Below are 19214 nucleotides of genomic sequence, written 5' to 3'. Positions count from 1 at the left end.
ATCTAGGTATTATAACTGAAATGGTATCCTCTATAAAGATGTGAAAAGTACAAAAATAAGCAATTAATGACATAAAATGCAACTTTTCTGCCACCATTTAGGCAATTAACATAAAAAATATAAATATTATTCACTATATAACTATATATATTCGTTGAATATATCCACTATTTGAAAAATACCTTTTTTGGTATTTTCATTGAAAAAGCAATAAACATGAGATGTGCACATATAGGTTTTCTGCACCCTCCACTCTAGATCTTAAAAATACTTTTTTGGTGGTGTTTCCAATGAAGAATACCCCCAGGATTTTGAAAAAAATCCCCGCCCCCTTGGATGTTGAAAAGTACATTTTAGCCTCCCTTCCCAAAGTTTCCATGAATTGACACCACCGGGCTCAGTTGACATAACCATAAAACAAGCTGTAATCTTCAATAGCTGTCCCCAGGGGAGGGGTAGGGGGTTTGAGCCCCCATCCCCTAAAATGTTTGTCTGAATCATAAAAACATAACAAAAATGAATATAAATAAATTTGTATGTGTTTTTTTTTAAATTAATTCTGTAGCCCCCCCCCCCTGAAAAACCCTGGATACAGCCCTGGCTGTCCCTAGAGCTCTGTAAAAAAGAGAGAAATTTCAGAAACAACTTTGCATGGGGATATAAAGTTAAAATGTTTTCCTAAACCCTTTTTTGATTTATTAATGTTAATCATAAAATAGAGATTAGGTATTAGAAAAAATCATATGATCAGATTCAATGCTCTTTCCAAATATAACATTTGTTGCCATCACAATTGCATCCCAGCCCCCTCCCTCCCCTATTGGGACTGGATATAGCTCAATACTATATACAAAAGTGTGCTTATTTTGGGAGTTTGCTATTATTTCTAATGTTTGTTTCCAATGAAAAAGAGAAACATTGTCTGTCATGAGTCAACCCAAAAATCTAGGTAATTTCCATTGCAATTCCAGTGGGTTTCCCCATAGGCAAAGCTCATATCATATGAACAATTTCAGTTGCCCAATTACCAGCAAGTCCTGTAGACATGGTCAGTCATAATTCTTTCAAAAGATTTTACTTGGGCTCTTCAATTGCCTTCAAACGGTTCATTGAACTGATAGACTACTTGAATAATCCTTACTCTATGCCTATTACCTTAGTTCTGCTCTAAGAAGTATGGATGACAGGCTATCTGTCAGGAAGTGAAATGACATCATTTTATAAAGTTCTGAAAAAGGTTTATGCCAGATTTGTCTCTCACTCAGTCAATCTGTCTTGGTTTTTTCTCCAATTAGCCATCACTCTCAACTTTTTTTTTTCACAGTCCACCAAGTAGATTTTAATTCAAAATTGAGTGGTGTATTTGGCCCAAAAATACCAAATAAAGCCAATTCAAAAAAAATTCAACTTTTGTATATTGAATAGGTCCAAATCTGATCTCACCTTTGGCAACACAGTTGATTGATCCTTTTTTGACAATACAGAGCCTGGGGTGAAATTCCTCTCCATCAAGGTTGGACAACAAACCAGCTAGCTTTCCTCATTGATAAAGACCATGAATGGCTCTAGGAAATGCCTGGGTTGGATCTAAGAGATGGCGCAAAACAAACCCAACTTGTAATATTTACAGGCAAAGAGCTCAAAACAAGCCAAACATATAATATCTATTGGAAAAAATTGAAATATTTACAGAATTAATAGTGCACCAAGGAGTCCCCAAAGTCCATATTTGCCCCCCCCCCCAAGAAAAATCCTAACTCTGGCTCTGGAGAATCTTTAACCTTTTTGGTCTATAGCCCCATATCTATCATCCTTCATCCAAAGAACATGTCCTAGCCATCTCATTCTTTATAGTCTTAGAAACTAGGATTGAACTACATTTTTTGTACAGCTTTCTGTTTGAGATTCAGTCAGTCAGTCAGTGGAGTAACAAAACACCTGATACCACTACATTTTATGCAGGGATGACCTAGTTTTATTTTGCCCCAGATGGATGGCCAAATGTCCCAACCTCTGGCAATCTCTCATTCTCTGACCAAAGACTTGATCCAACCATCTTAATCTTCTTTCATTTTAATCCCTGAAAGTGGGGCCAAACCATATTTTTTACAGCTGAAGTAAAACTTCCAGAAATAGGTTGAAAAAAAAGTGTTCTGAACTGCATAGCCATGCCATATCCTGATTTATAAAGTTTTAAAGAATTTAGAACAGTGTCTCTTGAATTTGAAAAAGAAGTCTGAATATGCATTAAAATCGTACTGAAATCATCTGAATTATGTTTTCAAAGCCTAGAGTCAAAGGAAAGTAGACTGAAATCAAAATTCAGGAAACATATCTTTCTGACGTCAAGCTAGGCCTGTTCTCTAGGAATTTTCTAAGCCTTAGAAACAAGGTTGGCACAAAAAATGACCTTGATAATATCTTTCTAAATCATAAATTGGACTCTGAATCATTCCTGAATGCTTCATTCTTTTAACTAAACTAGTTTCCAGGTACCAAAGAGCATCTCATCAAAAATTTTCCACCTAACAATTACTTTTGAAATAAATTAGCATTAATGTTCTTATTAGGCAAATTCCACATAAAAATTACTCTTCAGAAACTTCAAACAGATATAATACCTCCCATATTTCTCGTCAATACTCTTTTCCATAGTGCATATGTAGTATGTACAAATTGTGTATGTAGGCTAGAGCTACATCCAACCTCGTTAGGGGAGGGGCTGGAATAGAGTTGTAATGGCAGCAATTATTATACTTGAAAATAGCATCAAATGGTATATTTCTTTTTCCTAATCAGATTTCTGAATTATAGCACAACACGCATGGCCAAGCTACATATTGTATGATTAGATTGTAACTTTAGATTGCAGATTGTCAACCTAGCATTAGAATAAAAAGATACATTTATTACTAATATTACTAAAACTATAAAGGTTTTATTAAAAATTCAGTTTTTTAAGCACAATTTAACTAAAAAGATATTCAATCACTTTGCTGGCCTAAATAATATTATTATTATTAGGCTTATAGAGCCTAGAGAATAGGCTCTATAAAACATAAAAAAAAATTGCTTTTTTCCAAAAAAACTCATTTAGTTTTATTGATTTTATGCTGTTGTAAGTTTTTCTTCTTACATATTTTTGTATTGCTGAGGATGGCCCTTGGATATAGAGCCAAAATAATCATTCTAATTTACTTCTCACTTTATTGAGAAATTCCCTATTGTTTTTCTTGTTTTTGGTGTTTTTTATGGAAAGGCAGTATGGTCTTTGTCTCTATTTAAAATGGATTATCAGTTCCTCATTATATACTGAATTAAAGTGTCCCATGAGAAATGGAACTATTAGAACTTCAAGGGGATGACAGTCTTACAATGCATTATAATCAGCACAATCTGCAAATGAGTTTTGGAAACTAGTGCCACAATCAAAATACCCAAATTTAAGAAAAGCTGCTTGGAGTTTGCTGTCCAAATTTGGCATAATGTCCTCTTGCAGCTTTCAAACAAGATTTTAAACTCAGAAACTAGCAATTAACAGAATTAATTCATACCACAAAAACAGACTTGAACCAAATTTCAGAAAACTAAGGTCAAGTTTGACCAAATTTCAGAGAAACTCAGGTCAAGTTTCAAACACACATGCCACCTACAAGAGACCACTACCTTAAGTTCTTGATGTTTTATTTTTATGTTAGCTCAAGTAAAGAAATTATTAGAATTTGGCTCAACCTGTAGTGAAGCTTGGCCACCTTTCCAATATAAATTTAAGTCTCCCATTTGAACTGTTGATGCATTGGTAATTTTACTAACTAATTGTTGGTTTTATTAATTGGTAAAGTTCAGATAACTTTTCTATGCAAATTTCATTTGCAAGCTTATTTTTTTGGTTCAAAATCAAATACTAGATGGACATTACAAGTAATCTACTATAAATGAATAAATAAATTTGGACAAATGTGATGCAGTTCCCTTCTTGTTATTTTTTTTTTTTTTTACTTGAAAGAACCTTAGTTGATTGCCTAAATTCTAATCAAGATCATTGTTAGTCATTAGTGGTGAGTGGCTGATATTTCTGGTTAGAGTTTTTTGTTTTGATTGTTTTTTTCCTACCTATTATTTTAATCTAAACTTTTATCTTTTTAATCCTTCCAATTTGGGTTTTTTGTTTTATTTTGATATCCATGTTGGTTGCTATGGTGTTTTTATTTATTTTATTCTCTTTTTTTCTGTTCCAGATTGTTCTCATTTTTATGCAGAAAATATGAACTTGATTTTTCAAGACCATCTCTAATATTACTAAGGAAGGAAAGCACTCTTTTTGTGTAATATCTGTTTTGTTGTATCCAGTATATTTGTTGGCCTTATAAAATCCCATTTTTGTATTTCTTCTCTTTTTTTGTGATGGTAGGCCAATGCAGTCTATAAAGTTAATGACAAATATGTACCTCAAAATCTATGAATATTATAATTTTACCATTTTTCTCTTGGGCAGGTTTTTGGGCAGGTTTCTCTTGGGCACACTTTAGCAAGCAATGTTATCAATAAACTTGCTGATATAATTCCAAACGTTTTACTTCTGCATCATAACAACTTTCATAGTTAAAAAAAGCAATATGTTAGAATTTTACCACAGAAAAGTAAATTTTAAGCTTTTTTTAACTGACAATGCATAATACTAACTAATCACACTTTTCTTTAAGAAATTCAGAATAATCCAATGGTGAAAAAATCTACTTTCTTAGTGGTAAAAGTGGCTTCAGGACAAATTTGCAGTTTACAATATAATTTAGCAAGGACAAAATTGAATACATAACTTAATGCTTTTTCTTATGCCTTTTCATAGTTTGTTTCTAAGACAAATTTAATTTGGAGCTTTTAATAGGGCCCCATAAGATAAAACAGCCAAGTTACCAAAATTTTAAAAGTATGTTTCTGAAAAAAAATGGCTAGTAAGAAAAAATTACCATTTGCAGCTGAAATTTCTAAAAAGACACAAAACCCCTAAAAAATGACATCATTTCTGAGAAATTTCTAGCTCTTTTTAAAAATTTCTGCAAATTAATTTTCAAAATAACATTTTAGCCTACTATCAAGACTAAGGAAAATAAATAATTCCATTTGGTACTTATGTATTATACAAGAACCATAACTGAAAACTTGTATTGAAAATTGACACATTACCTGTTTTTCAGTGTCAATACCAGATAATTAGCTTTGGCTGTGAAACTACAACAAAGAATTATGCAAGGGGGCTGCCCAGAGCACATTATATTAAATATGTAACATAAACTAACCTAACCAAAATACCAACTAAATATTTAATTAACATATAGCTACAATGTGTTTTCACAGCAAGCCAAAGCTAATTGTCTAGTATTAACACCATACAAAATAGGTAATTTCTCAGGTTTGCAATACAAGTTCTCAAGTATGTTTCTTGTGTAATACATAAGTACCTTCTATTCCTAAAATCAGCTACAAATGGCAATGTTTTCTCACTAGCTAATTTTTTCAAAAGCATGTTTTTAAACTTTTGGGAATTATGGGCAGTTTCATTTAAGGGTTCAAAATGGAATTTGCTGCAAAAGCCAAAAAGGTGTTAAATGATATAGGCTGTTCAGCTTCATCCTAGCAAAATTAAGTTGTAAACTACAAATTTATTAACTTCAGTAGATTTTATATTGATTTAATTCTGGAAGAGTTGATTAACAATTTAAGAGCTGGATATCTTATCTCTCTACTAAACAATAGATATAAGAAAAAGATAGCCTGGTAGCCTAGGTAAAATTCATAGGTAAAAATAAAAAGAAATCATCCTAAAATTATATTTATTTATCTCAACTTCCTTTTGAGATACAAGAAGCCCTCTAACTAGAACTTTAGCAATATCAATGTGGACAAGGTGTATAAGAACAGACTATTTAGGTAGCTAAGAAATAAAATTATCTCTTTGGTCAGAATTGTACCCTGAACCCAAATTTAACATTCATTTACACCAAAATTAAACCCTACACCCACTCTCTATAAATACCGATTCAGGGTATAAATTTGCACATTAGGGGGGAGAGTAAAGTTCATTTCTGACACAAATGAGTGCAGAATTTGGAATTAGAATGTAAATTCTGACTGTGATGGTAAGTTTATTTCTTAATTACCTGAATAGTCCGGTAATATAAGTGTTATCCAAATTTTTAATTTGCTTAACCAAAGGAATTTAGACCTAATTAGTCTACCTATTAAATTTGGAATGAAGAGAAAAACATTGTCTGTGGTAAACATATTTTAAAGAATAATTCTTATCAAGAAACAAAGGTCTATGCAATAAATCAGTTTCGACTCTTAAGAGTTTTTTGGCGTTAACTAGGAATTTATTGATTCTACGAGAAACTAGCGCGTGCGCTTATTTTGAAAACAAGTGCAATTTCAAATACATTAATCTTTCTAAACGGTTTTCCGTACCGTTTTTTGAAATTAGATTCCAAAAATCGAAACTTGTTCGTCCAGATAGTTTCACTCCTTGTCTCAATGAAAATGGCGGCAGAAAATATTTACTTAGTGGATGTATTTTTTCAGATATGTATACAGCACTATTTTTCTGTGCCTGCTGTAAGGTATGTATGATTTTTCATTTCATTTCTGTTCGTTTTGGGCTTTATTTATTCTTTCATAATAATTTTTGTCGATTTGAGTTTGAGTAGTTTGACTATAAAGTAATTGACAGTTTTACTGCTGATGATGAACACTTTATGTGTGTTCGAAATATCCAGTTAAATTTTTTTATATTTATTCACTGTAAATCAAAAGGTTTCATCCCTATTTTGAACTGTTTTGCTTTCGTTTGAGTTTGAGCTATTGTAGATTTCTATTTCTTCAGGTCTTAATTTTAATATAGCCTTACTTTTCTTTTTTTTTAAACTCCTTTTTCTGAAAGTTTCTTTTAAATAATTTCAAATCAAGAACAGTAGTAGATAATGTAAATTATTACTTCAGAAATATTTTTAATTTTGCGAACTAGAGATTAACATATCCTACCCGAATAGGTATTCATGAAGATAGAAGATACTTACTGAGAATTCTTGATCAAGGCTGAACTGTTACCAATAACTTGTTCAATGAAATTTTACAGTTTTCTGTACTTTTAAGTATTTCTTGGCATAATGGTATAATCTGCATTATGTAAGTGTTAATTCTTGTATCAGAAAACGGTAGATGTAGGCAGGGTCCTATCGAGGCGTCGGGCTACTGGGTCTACCCCCACAAAACAAAAGTCATGCTCTTAAATACGTAACAAAAACGTTCGTACACAAATTTTCAAAATTTTGTGGGTAGCCCCTTACCAAGAATAAAACCCCAAAACAAAAGTTCTTGATGTGCCCTTGTCAGTAGGGGATTTTCTCAACTTCAGCAGAAAGGGAAGTAGCTGCAGGTATTTAGGTAGCTGTTTGAATATTGGGTAGATAATCGGGTAGAACATTTTTATGATCTTTGTTTACAAAGTTATTACCATGTAAAAGCTTTCAAAATGATATATAAAACCCAATTTTTTTCTTTTGAGATAATTATAAATAATCTAAATCAGCAAACTTTGGCAATAGCCAAACAATTCAAAATTTGTTATTGGCTTTTTTCTTCACTTACTGCTATAGTTTGTAACTGATAGACTACTTCACAGGTCTTTTGATTTTGAAATATCAAATACAAACCATAAAAATGGATATTAGGCTATATGAATCGATATGGTATGTGTAGTAATATACGGTATATAGCACCAGAAGCCCACCGGCTGCACCGAAAGACCCCGGCACAGCTACACAGCAGGCTTGTATATATTGGTCTTTTTGTTGTTTTAATCAAACCGTTTTATTTGTCTTCTAACCACAGCCTCTTCTTGAAGCCATGGCATCACCATAGGTTTGATACAACCACCTTTTGACAAAAAAAATCTTTCTTAAAATTACGACCTATTTAGACTGTTTGTTTCCAGTAAGCTACTAAGGAATATTTAGGCGGGTGTTGAACTAAATAAAAAAAAAAAAAAAAAACTATGGGCATTGGGACTTTCAAAGAGGTGACAAAGTAATATTTGAAGAACAACTTGTATTAGTAATTTAGACCTTCAATAGAAAGTTGTGGAGGATTTTGAACTGGCCAAAAGGCACGATATTTATGCTTTTAATGCTATCACTACAGTCACAGTAACTAATGACGCTAAATGTGTTAGGATGAAAGCTTTAGAGAGTTTTTAGGGGGTTTCAACTATGCAAAAAACTGCATGCATGCAGGATTTCAAAATGGCATATAAGCAATATCACAGGTAGCACTACTCTATAATAGCTAGAAATATTATTGAAACTTTTAAAGGAGCTACTTCAATTCGAAATTAAGTGTCCTGGTGCCCTTTTTAAAAGTAAAAAGAGATCGAAGGGCAAGCAGCCCTTCTCTCAAGCCTGCTCATTTTCTAAGGCCATCTAGTTAAAATTTTGAGACAGCCATTTTGTAAAACATAGTAGGACGGTCTAGCAACTATATTTTTTTGGGTATTAGGCATAGGCACCTCCCACAATTGTGAAAACCCTTTATACTTTAAAACTAAATTTTGCTTTACAATAAATCAAAAGGCGTTGCATTAATGGTTGCCCATAAAACACCTCAGCAATATATTGAGAGCGACTGGGGCATTAATTTGAATCTTTTGGCGATACTACTTTTACTACTTCTGCTCTTACAATTTGGATATGTAAAAATTTGTAATTGTATCCAGGTTTTCAGAAAGCGTAGATAAAAATCTTTTGGGAAAGATATTAAGTTTTATTTCTCTGGTCAACTTCAGAAGCTATAAAATTAAATTCAAAAACACTGTTTGTGTCAGGATTAAAAGCGGTAAAAATGTTCCTCCAACACACAAATAGCAGGAATAACATATCATACTATGGAATCTTAAAAAAAAGAATTGGAAATACACAAAATATTATTTTTTATATGAAAAAGACTATATCAATAATAACGGACAAAAATTATTATGAAAGAATAAATAAAGCCCAAAACGAACAGAAATGAAACGAAAAATAGCAACAAACATACAACAGGTACTGATATATAAGTGAATAAATGCATTTTAAAACGAATAAAGATAAATTTGAATATGTAAATCAAGCGGTCCACGGCACGCCTGCACGGCAAGCTTTTATATATTGATTCTCATTCTCACGTATCTTCTAACCGAAGATAATTTGAGCCTCTTTGTGATGGCATGGACCGCGACCCAGCACGGATACATGACAGGCTTGTATTTATTGATTTTCATTGTCACCTGTATTCCAACCACAGACAGTGTGAGCCTCTTCTTGATGCCATTGTATCAGTATTGGTTCAATACAACCGCCCTAGAAAAAATGCAATTTCTTATTTGAAGTTTTGACATATTTAGACTGTTTGTGTGACCAGAAATGTCAATATACAAGTTTTGAGAAAAAATTAGCAAGTAGCTGATTTCTAGGCAAGGCCACGACACTTGGCACGTGGTAGGCTTGTATATATTGACTCTCGTTGTAAGCAGCAGTATCCAATGAATTACCTTTGTTTATTACTCTTTCCTCGAAAAAATTGAGGGCTCCAAAGAGAATACATATAACGCTAGAGGGTCCCAATGACTTGTCACTTTCATTTTTGAAGTGCTTTGATCCTCGCTGTTACTTGAAATCCCTGCTGACACGTATCTTCTCGCCACTTATGTCTTTGTTCTAGCTAATCTTTAAATCACACATTTCTTCACATTCATTTTAATTCGTTCTGCTCCTCATCGTCGAATATCTTGTAACCTTATATTCCTTTATTCTTCATTTTATTTTTGACTCATTTTATACCTGCTGCCACTCATCTTCTTACCGGGTATTTCTTTGTTCTTCAATTTTGTTTGCGACTCGTTGTATTTTTCGTTGACGCAAGAATTTTAACAGAATATTTGTTTATTCTTCATTTTCGTTTAACATTACTTAACAAATTTTTTAACACTTTACCTGCTTGGATTGGTCTTGTTACATTTGATGGTCTACGTTGTTCATTTGTCCTCTAGGCATTATGAACTCCTTATGGTAAATACACTCATTGCACTTGGTAATTTTATACTTGGCTCTGTTCTTTTTGTAACGTCACATGCGTCATAGACACAATAATGATAAGATCACCCCTTGAAGTAAATGATGTAATTTATTCTATTGAAATGTGCTCCATGTGGCTCACAAGAATTATTTCAAAATTAAAGCTCTAAGCAAATTTTCTGCAATCTATGTGGATTGCTTTTGCATGTCAAAAAATCCCAAGATGTCAATTTTACAAAATATTTTTGACACGTTTAAATTCTCTTTGTCTCTTGTAATTCTCAATGCCGCTGATCTTCTAACCACATATTTATTTGTTCTCGCTGTGGCATATCTTTTAACCAGATATTTCTTTTTCTTTCACTTTCATTTTTAGTTCGTTCTAGTCCTCGTTGTCAACTTTTCGTAATTGTCGTTGACGCAAATATTCTATCCGTATATTTCTTTGTTCTTTATTTTCGTTTATCATCACTTCAGACATTTTTTCAATACCCTTTTGGATTGGTTTAGTCACGTTTGATAATCTAAACTATTCCTTTGTCCTCCTGGCATTATTAAACTGCTTAAAAAACCTTTCAAACAGTTTGTGGTAACGAACTGCAGCAAGGAGCGACCCGACCCAATATTTGCCAAAATTAAAAAAAACGGAATTTTGATACCAATATATACATCAAAAGAATCAGATTTTAATGTTGATTTTAAATATATAAGTTTCATCACGTTTAGTTTTACCCATAAGATGTTACGAGCCTGAGAAAATTTGTCTCATTTTTGAAAAAAGAGGAAAAATCCCCTAAATGTCAAAGAATCTTTAGGAACAGAAATTATTCCGCATATGAAAGGGGCTTTCCCCTCCTCAACCCCCAGCTCTTTACGTTAAAGTTTGATTCTGTCACAGCTCTACTTTTTAAAACTTTAAAAAACTTCAGCGTAAAGAGCGGGGCGTTGAGGAAGGGACAGCCCCTTTCATATGCGAAATAATCTCTGTTCGTTTTAAGTTTTAATGTTGCTCCTTACTTTCAGCAACATAAATTATTTTTTTTACTTAATTATAAATAGACTCATAATGCTTGTAATTTTATGTTTAGATATTCCATTTGTAATGTTGCATGCGTCATAGATACTAAAAAGGACACGATTACTCCTGGCGGGGACGATGTAATTTATTCTCTTGAAATGTGCTCATAAAAATGATGCCAGTCATGTGAATCTTTTTTTCCGAAATTAAGGATCTTAATTTCCCACTAAAATGTAACAAATTTCACAAACTTATAAAAGTGGAAACTCGCACAAGTGAATGAAAATTATCAACGCCATCTAGCATTTGGCATTTTTGAAGCTTTGTAATTGTTTCGTCAGGAGCTGAGATCAGAAACTTATTACTCTTTTGATTTTATCGAATACACAAATTAAAGTTTTCACTCTTGTTACCCATGCTCTTGCAAGCTGCTCATACTATTGTAAGCTACCCATACTCTTGTAAGCTACCCATGCTCTTGTATGCTGTCCATACTCTTTTAAACTATCCATACTCTTGTAAGCTACTCATACTCTTGTAAGCTACTCATACTCTTTTAGGCTATCCATACTCTTTGCGTTTAAGCCTTCAAAAATATATAGGTTTGATCGACCTGATTGTTAATCAAATCGTGGTTAGTCAAAAGTAATAATGCCACAGGTTTTACCAATGTCAAACTAATACCAGTTTAAAAATGTATATCCATAAATGTGGATCAATTAATTTTCACAGGAAAAAAAGAAGTAATCTGCGCCATAAACAATTGAATCAAAAGAGGCTTAACATTATTACTCTAAGAGTTTAGCTAAGATGTTAAATTCTTTGGATCGAAAATAACAAATTTTAAGGTTATCGATTCTTAATATCAACTATCGATGGACTAATCGAATTTGAAGATCCACATAGAAATGAATTGATGTAAAATTGTGTTGCGAGAGCAACACTTTGGTTTTGTCCCGTTTGCCGTCGATCTCAACTTATTCCTGAAAACTGGTAAGGGTCTAACCTGTGCGGTTTTTACGGAAAGTGTGGACCTCGGGCCAGATTGATGAATATGACATTACATTTTGGAAAGCTCCGCAGAACTCTTGCCTGGGGCCAAAAAGGATGGTTTTTGCTTGTCCACGAGCCACAGCCTATGGTGTTCAAAGTGAAGTGGAGTTATATAGCCTATGTCAGACAGGAGTATCTGAAGTTGTGTAGCCAAGCTTTTGTTTCATCAAACCATGTTTCTACTTTCGAGTGGAAAGCTCCGTTCTAGCAGGCAAGCAGGCAGGCACCACTTTCAAATTGAAGATGGACTAAAATCTATAAGTGTTAAATACATGCGGCAGTTACCGGGCCCCACAGCCAATATATCTTCATTGAAAAAATTACAGAAGCAAAAATGTGGCATTTTCCCACGGGTCAGAAAGTGCTGCAATCTATTGTTTCTACCCATTTCTGTTCGTGATTTCAGCTGAGTTTATCATTCGGTTTTTCGGAGTTGGGATTGCGGTAAAGAAATGGTATCAGATGTGCCTAATAAACTTTAAAAGTTCTTCATTGCTAAAGAAATTGGAGCTTATCCTTTGCTCCTTTCTAAGTGGTGATGTTGGAAAGTTGGCCAGAGTAAAAAAAATATAATCAACTTTTGAACTAAAACAGATAGAATTTTTTTCGACGGCAATCGAAAGCTCTTGATGAGCTGATCAAAGTATATGACATCCATTTTTTGGTACAAAAATTCCTTCGTGAAGTATACCAGTTTGAAAGTTTCAAGGGGTTGACCACTTCAGTAGTAAGGTACACATTGAAACGAAATCTAGGCCGATATAAATGGTGAGACATATAGAGGATTTATAAGGAACAATCGGCTGTTAGGTAATAATCATCTTTGGCAATGAGGGGTTAGCAGCTTTTTCCAGTTGATGGATCTATTATTTGTTTCCAGTGTATTTGATGGTAAAACCAATTTGGTTCCAGTGGTAAGACATGTAATGGACTTGTAAGTAATAATCTCCTGTTAGGCTACAGTCATCTTCAGCGATGAAGGGTTTGCAACTATGCTAGTTGGTGTACCCATTTATTTGCTTCCGGTGAACTTGATGCCTATCACGGGAGAGGGACTTATAAGTAAGAATCGGTTCACTTTGGGCGAGAAACGGCTGTTAACTCATAGTCATCTTCGGCAATGAGGGGCTTACCACTTTTGCTAGTTGGTGTACCTATTATTTGTTTCCGGTGTATTTGATGGTTAAACCAGTTTGGTTCCAGGGGTAAGACATTTAGGGGACTGGTAAGTAATGATCGGCTGTTGGGCTACAATTACCTTCAGCAATGAGGGGTTTGCAACTTTTGCTAGTTGTGTACCCATTTATTTGTTTCCGGTGAACTTGTTGCCTATCACGGGAGAGAGACTTGTAAGTAAGAATTTGTTCACTTTGGGCAAATTGGTCCACATTGTATTCGATCTCTTTAAATCTGACATAATTAAGTGTTTACGCAACGAGTACAAACGATAATGTAAAACAATGAGGTAGTTTCGTAATAATTAGTGTCACCTATGGTATTTTAATCCTGAAAAGTTACGGATAGCTTTATAATAATACCAACTAGATTATATAAGATATTGTTCTAAGTTTTCATCTGTCACGATGTCTACAATTGAAAAGAATAAAGTTCAACTGGCTGCAAAGTCAATTTAGTCTTCTTTCTATATTATTTTGTAGTTGTTGTTTTTTTCAACGCTGAGGAATAGCCTTTGGTCATGTGATTAAATAAAAAAAACAAGTTTTTTTAACTGAAAGTAAGGAGCGACATTAAAACTTAAAACGACCAGAAATCACTTCGTATATGAAAGAGGCTGCAGATGAAGAAGCAGCCTCTTTCATATACGAAGTAATTTCTAGTCGTTTTAAGTTTTAATGTCGCTCCTTACTTTCAGTTAAAAAAACTTGTTTTTTTTATTTAATTTCTGAACGTTTTTGAATCAATGCATGTTTTGATTTTGGCTCTCCGCAGAGGAATAATAAAAACAAAATTTGCATTTTTTTTTTTGGCTAAATGGCTTTCTCATAATTTTGATCAAATGATTTTGAGAAAAAAAGAGCGGGGGAGGAAGCCTAGTTGCCCTCCGATATTTTGGTTAATTAAAAAGGCAACTAGAATTTTTAAGTTTTTACGAATATTTTTATTAGTAAAAGATTTACGTAACTTATAAATTAGCTTACGTAAAGAACTTTTGTATTCTCATATTTTTATTACATATATGAGGGGGCTCGCCCCCTTGTCAGATCCTCGCTCTTTACACTAAAGCTTAAATTTTGTCCCAATTCATTAAGAATGACCCCAGAATCACAAAAGCCGTAGAATAAATAGTTGAAATTACTAAAAATATTTTAGCGTAAAGAGCGAGGTATTAGAAGGAGGTGAGCCCCTCAAATGGGTAATAATTTCTGTTTGTTTTAAGTTTTAATGCTGCTCCTTACTTCCCGCTGAAAGAACTTTTTCATATTTATTTTTTCATTGTTTTTTTTTAAATAATGCTAGCAAATCCTGCGCTCCCTTCATGGAGATTTTCTTCCCCCATGACAAATTATCGATGGAAAGTTCCCCCAGCATATCCCCCTCTTCTCAACCCCTCCCCCAACCAAAAAAAACCTCCTGAAAACGCCTGTACACTTCCCAATAACCATTGCTATATGTAAGCACTGGTCAAAGTTTGTAACTTGTGGCACCTCCCACGGGGACTGTGGGGGAGTAAGTCGTCCCCAAAGACATAGTTATAAGGTTCTTCGACTACGCTGAATAAAATGGCTATCTCAAAATTTTGATCCATTGACTTTGGGAAAATAATTAGCGTGGGAGGGGGCATAAGGTGCCTCCAATTTTTTTGGTCACTTAAAAAGGGCACTAGAACTTTTCATTTCCGTTAGAATGAGCCCTCTTGCAACATTCTAGGACAACTGGGTCGATACGATCACCCCTGGGAAAAAAAAAACAAAACAAAAAAACAAGAAAACAAAAAAACAAATAAACACGCATCCGTGATCTTCCTTCTGGCAAAAAATACAAAATTCCACATTTTTGTAGATAGGAGCTTGAAACTTCTACAGTAGGGTTCTCTGATACGCTGAATCTGATGGTGTGATTTTCGTCAAGATTCTATGAATTCTAGGGGGCGTTTCCCCCTATTTTCTAAAATAACGCAAATTTTCTCAGGCTCGTAACATTTGATGGGTAAGACTAATCTTGATGAAACTTATATATTCAAAATCAGCATTAAAATGCGATTCTTTTGATATAGGTATTGGTATCAAAATTCCATTTTTTAGAGTTTTGGTTACTATTGAGCCGGGTCGCTCCTTACTACAGTTCGTTACCACGAACTGTTTGATAACTGATTGCGTTCTAGTTTAAACATACTGTTTTAAAAACTTCGATAGGCTACAACTTCATCGTTTAACCGATAGTGAAGAAAGAAGCACAAACGAGAATGTAAAACAAAGAGATAGTTTCGTAATAATTAATAGAATGTCATCTATGCTATTTTGATCCTGAAAAGTTGGAGATAGCTTTATAATACCAACTAGATTATATAAGATATTGTTCCGAGTTTTCATCCGTCACGATGTCTACGATTGAAAAGGATAAAGTTCAACTGGCTGCAAAGTCAATTTAGTCCCTTCTTTCGATACTATTTTGTTGTTGTTTTTTCAACGCTGAGGAATAGCCTTTGATCATGTGATTACTGATCAATAGCGAAAAAACAAAACCAAAGTGTTGCTCTCGCAACACTTTAGTCGGCGAAGCCGGACAAAGATTGCCGCAACACTTCACGTTGCCCAGGCAACGTAGGTCTAGTTTTCTTTACAAATATGATGAAAAAGAAGTGTGACCATTGCAGTTACTGTAAGTAACATAATTTTGATTTTTGAGATTTCTTTTTCTTTTTTTTTATTCTCAGAAGTGAAACTACGAGTTTTGATAATGCCTAATTTCCTAAAATTAATTCAACTTTGAAATTAAATTGAATTAAAATGAAAGTAAATTAATTTCCTAAAAGAGCAAACAATGAAATCAAAAAAGAAAATTTTCTTGAAATGAACAAACCTAGCTTTATTTCTTTGCTATTTTGTACTTAATAAAACGATTCAAGTTCAATTTTGCAGTCATCACTATAGCTGCATGTTCTCCAAGATTTTTCTTTTCCTTATGAACCTAGAAATAAAACACAAAAGATAGAACGAAAATACAACGAATAAAAGTTCAACTAACGTTAAGGATATAATGTTAAGTTGATAAAGTGAACAGAATTATCAATGTGTTTTTAAAGGGATTAAATAAAAAACAAGTTTTTTAATTGAAAGTAAGGAGCAACATTAAAACTTAAAGCGAACAGAAATTACTTCGTATATGAAAGGGGCTGCTTCCTCATCAATGCCCCACCCTTTACGCTAAAGTTTGACTCTTTCTCTCAACTCTTCTTTTTAAAACAGTAATATATAACTGGGCTGCTCTTTGACAAAAACTTTGTCAAAACTGCTTAATATTAACAGTTTGCTACAACAGTATTGTAAAATAGTATTGATGTTTCAAAATCTGAATAGTTATCGCAAAATAAACTGGAAAACAATTATCATCTAATTGAAGAGTCAGCGATAAATCTAGACATTAATGTTCTCATGCATTTGGTTAAATTATGTAACATATATTCCATGCACTTTCAGTTTCGAGATTCATATTACAAACAGGTAAGGCGCCTTCCTATGGGAGCACCTCTATCAGGCCTAATCGCAAATATTTTCGTAGAGAATCTTGAAAATTGGGCCCTAGATTCGTATTTTCTGAATCATGTGTTTTGGGGACGCCTCATGGACGACGTAGTTTCAGTTTAGAATTATGGGGAAAGTGAACTTAAAGGTTTTCTAGAACATTTAAATACTTGCGATAGAAACCTGCAATTCACTCTAGAGACCGAAAGAGGGGGGGGGGAATACCTTTTTTAGATGTATTAATAATACGCAGCGTGAATAAACTTGATTTTACGGTTTACAGAAAACTTACACATAATAATAGATACCTTCACTTCAAAACTAACCATCCTCCATAGGTTAAAAGAGGTGTGGTAATATCTCTTGTTGATAGAGTGCTTAGTATGTGTTCAGAGCCGTATATTAAAAAAGAATTAAATTTTATTACAGACATACTTTTTGGCAACGGGTACCCAATTTCTCTCATAAATACTGTTATTGCTCAAAGATTGCCACACCACACTTATGGGCACGTTATTGCCCACACCAGTTAACGATTCGAATAAACCCACAAGCAAGATTTACCTGCCTTATATTCCGAAAATTACTTCAAAACTGAAAAAAGTTTGTTTAAAAAACAATTTACGTGTTGTATTCACAAGTAATTTAAGTATAGTGAATCTTCTCAATTCTGGTAAGGATAAAACTCCAGTTACTCGTCTACGAGGGGTGTGTCAAATACCATGTAGTTGTGTAGTTGTGAAATTATTACATTGGTCGAACCCACCAAAATTTAGGAACAAGATTACAGCAACACAAAGAAAGTATTGAAAAAGCATTAAAATCTAAAAATAACTCCATATCTTTTGATTCAGCTTTAAGCAATCATATTTTTGAAAATCCAAACCATTATGTTCTTTTTGACGAAACAATTCTAATTAGCAGTGACCTAGGAATCAAACAAACTGTCCGCAAGGCAATCGAAATCAAACAAAACTTAAATAATAATACATTCCTAAATATAGACTTGGGTGAATACACAATCAACCCTATGGACACAAAATTAATTATAGAAAATAATCTAATTCAAAATAAAACAAAATAGGAACGAATAAAAAAAGTCCAATCCCAAAAGAACTATCAGATTAGCTGCAGAGAAGACAAATATCGCAATAAGAAATTATTCCAATTTTTAATAAATACAGTTAGTGAAATGAATGAACCTTTTTAGCTTGTAAAATGTTAGCTTTCATCACACAGTCTTGGCTGAACTTTTCGTTGAGAAGTAATGATGCCAAGGCTATCTTAAAAATATGGATTGTCAACCGAGAACTTTTATTGTAAGTGTTTTATTGTTTATTACTTTCTTTGCTGAAGACGGCCCTTAGATAGAAGGCCGAAATATTCAAATAGGTTTTGTTGGTTGACTGTCTTGGGAAAAAAGTCCTCATTATTCTCTCATTGTTGTTGTATTATGAAAAGGCAGTGTGGTCTTCGTCATTATTTAACTGACCTTGACTTATCCAACAAGAAGCATTTTGAAAATCTTGAAATGTGGCTTAAATCCACTATTTACTACTATAATGGTAAAAAGGTTAAGATCGTTTGATAACTTTTAGTGGATGTAACACGACAGTATCCCAATAATTAAGTTCTTGATAACTAATATGAGCCAAATAAAAACTGGAACATCCTCAAGGGGTATGCGGGGCTATAAGAAAACAAATGGATGGGGGGCGAGAGGCGGGACGTGGAGCTACAAAACTAAGATGAGCCAAATTAAAAGCAGAACTTCCTCGGGCAGGATGAGAGGCTATAAGAAAATAAATGGACGATTGGTGAGGGGCGGGATGAGGGCTATAAAACTTAGATGAGCCAAATAAAAAATAGAGCTTCCTCAAGCGGAATGAGGGGCTATAAGAGGCTATAAGAAAATATTTAAACAAATTTCATGGAAGGGAGCAAAGAGTAAGTATATAACCGAGCATGTTTGAGAAAGAACTCATAGAACTATGTTCGCCTCAGACGGTTTTATCCTGTGATTGGTTATTAGCTTTAGCAGCAGTATGGCAGTCATTGTGTAATAAAAACCTATACTCGATTTAGCAACAATTTTAAATTATCAAAACAATAAAATTAACCTTAAATAAGAGATAAAATAAATAAGTTAATAAATAGGTTAAATAGGATTAGCCTTAAATAAGATTGACAATAGATCCCTTTATTAAAATCTCTTTGCTAAAAACTACTGTTATTGACATACCTTTAGGCCAAGAAGGGCAATCAAGGAGTCTATCAACCAAGTTCTACATCTACAGCCTTTCCTGTGCATTTCAATTTTCTATCTGGACAACAATACTA

General features: G+C 33.5%; 2 protein-coding genes across 5 annotated transcripts in view; both read right to left on the bottom strand.

Annotated features, from left to right (window-relative positions):
* The window catches only part of LOC136043526 (CDP-diacylglycerol--inositol 3-phosphatidyltransferase-like), a 42825-nt gene extending 36267 nt beyond the window's left edge, over window positions 1–6558 (bottom strand). The window contains exon 1 of one of the 4 annotated variants that reach the window (XM_065728444.1): window positions 6159–6558. In XM_065728444.1, coding sequence (XP_065584516.1) covers window positions 6159–6282 — 124 coding nt within the window. In that variant the 5' untranslated portion in view covers window positions 6283–6558. The remainder of the gene's footprint in view (window positions 1–6158) is intronic. The other 3 variants (XM_065728443.1, XM_065728445.1, XM_065728446.1) reach the window with 3 other exon arrangements.
* A 9634-nt stretch (window positions 6559–16192) lies between these two features.
* Window positions 16193–19214, bottom strand: part of LOC136043527 (HEAT repeat-containing protein 3-like) — a 73146-nt gene continuing 70124 nt past the window's right edge. The window contains exon 13 of the mRNA XM_065728447.1: window positions 16193–16320. Coding sequence (XP_065584519.1) covers window positions 16219–16320 — 102 coding nt within the window. The 3' untranslated portion in view covers window positions 16193–16218. The remainder of the gene's footprint in view (window positions 16321–19214) is intronic.

Source organism: Artemia franciscana, unplaced genomic scaffold (genome assembly GCF_032884065.1).
Source record: "Artemia franciscana unplaced genomic scaffold, ASM3288406v1 Scaffold_698, whole genome shotgun sequence".
Taxonomy (NCBI): domain Eukaryota; kingdom Metazoa; phylum Arthropoda; class Branchiopoda; order Anostraca; family Artemiidae; genus Artemia; species Artemia franciscana.
This window is presented reverse-complemented; position numbering and strand designations above follow the sequence as displayed.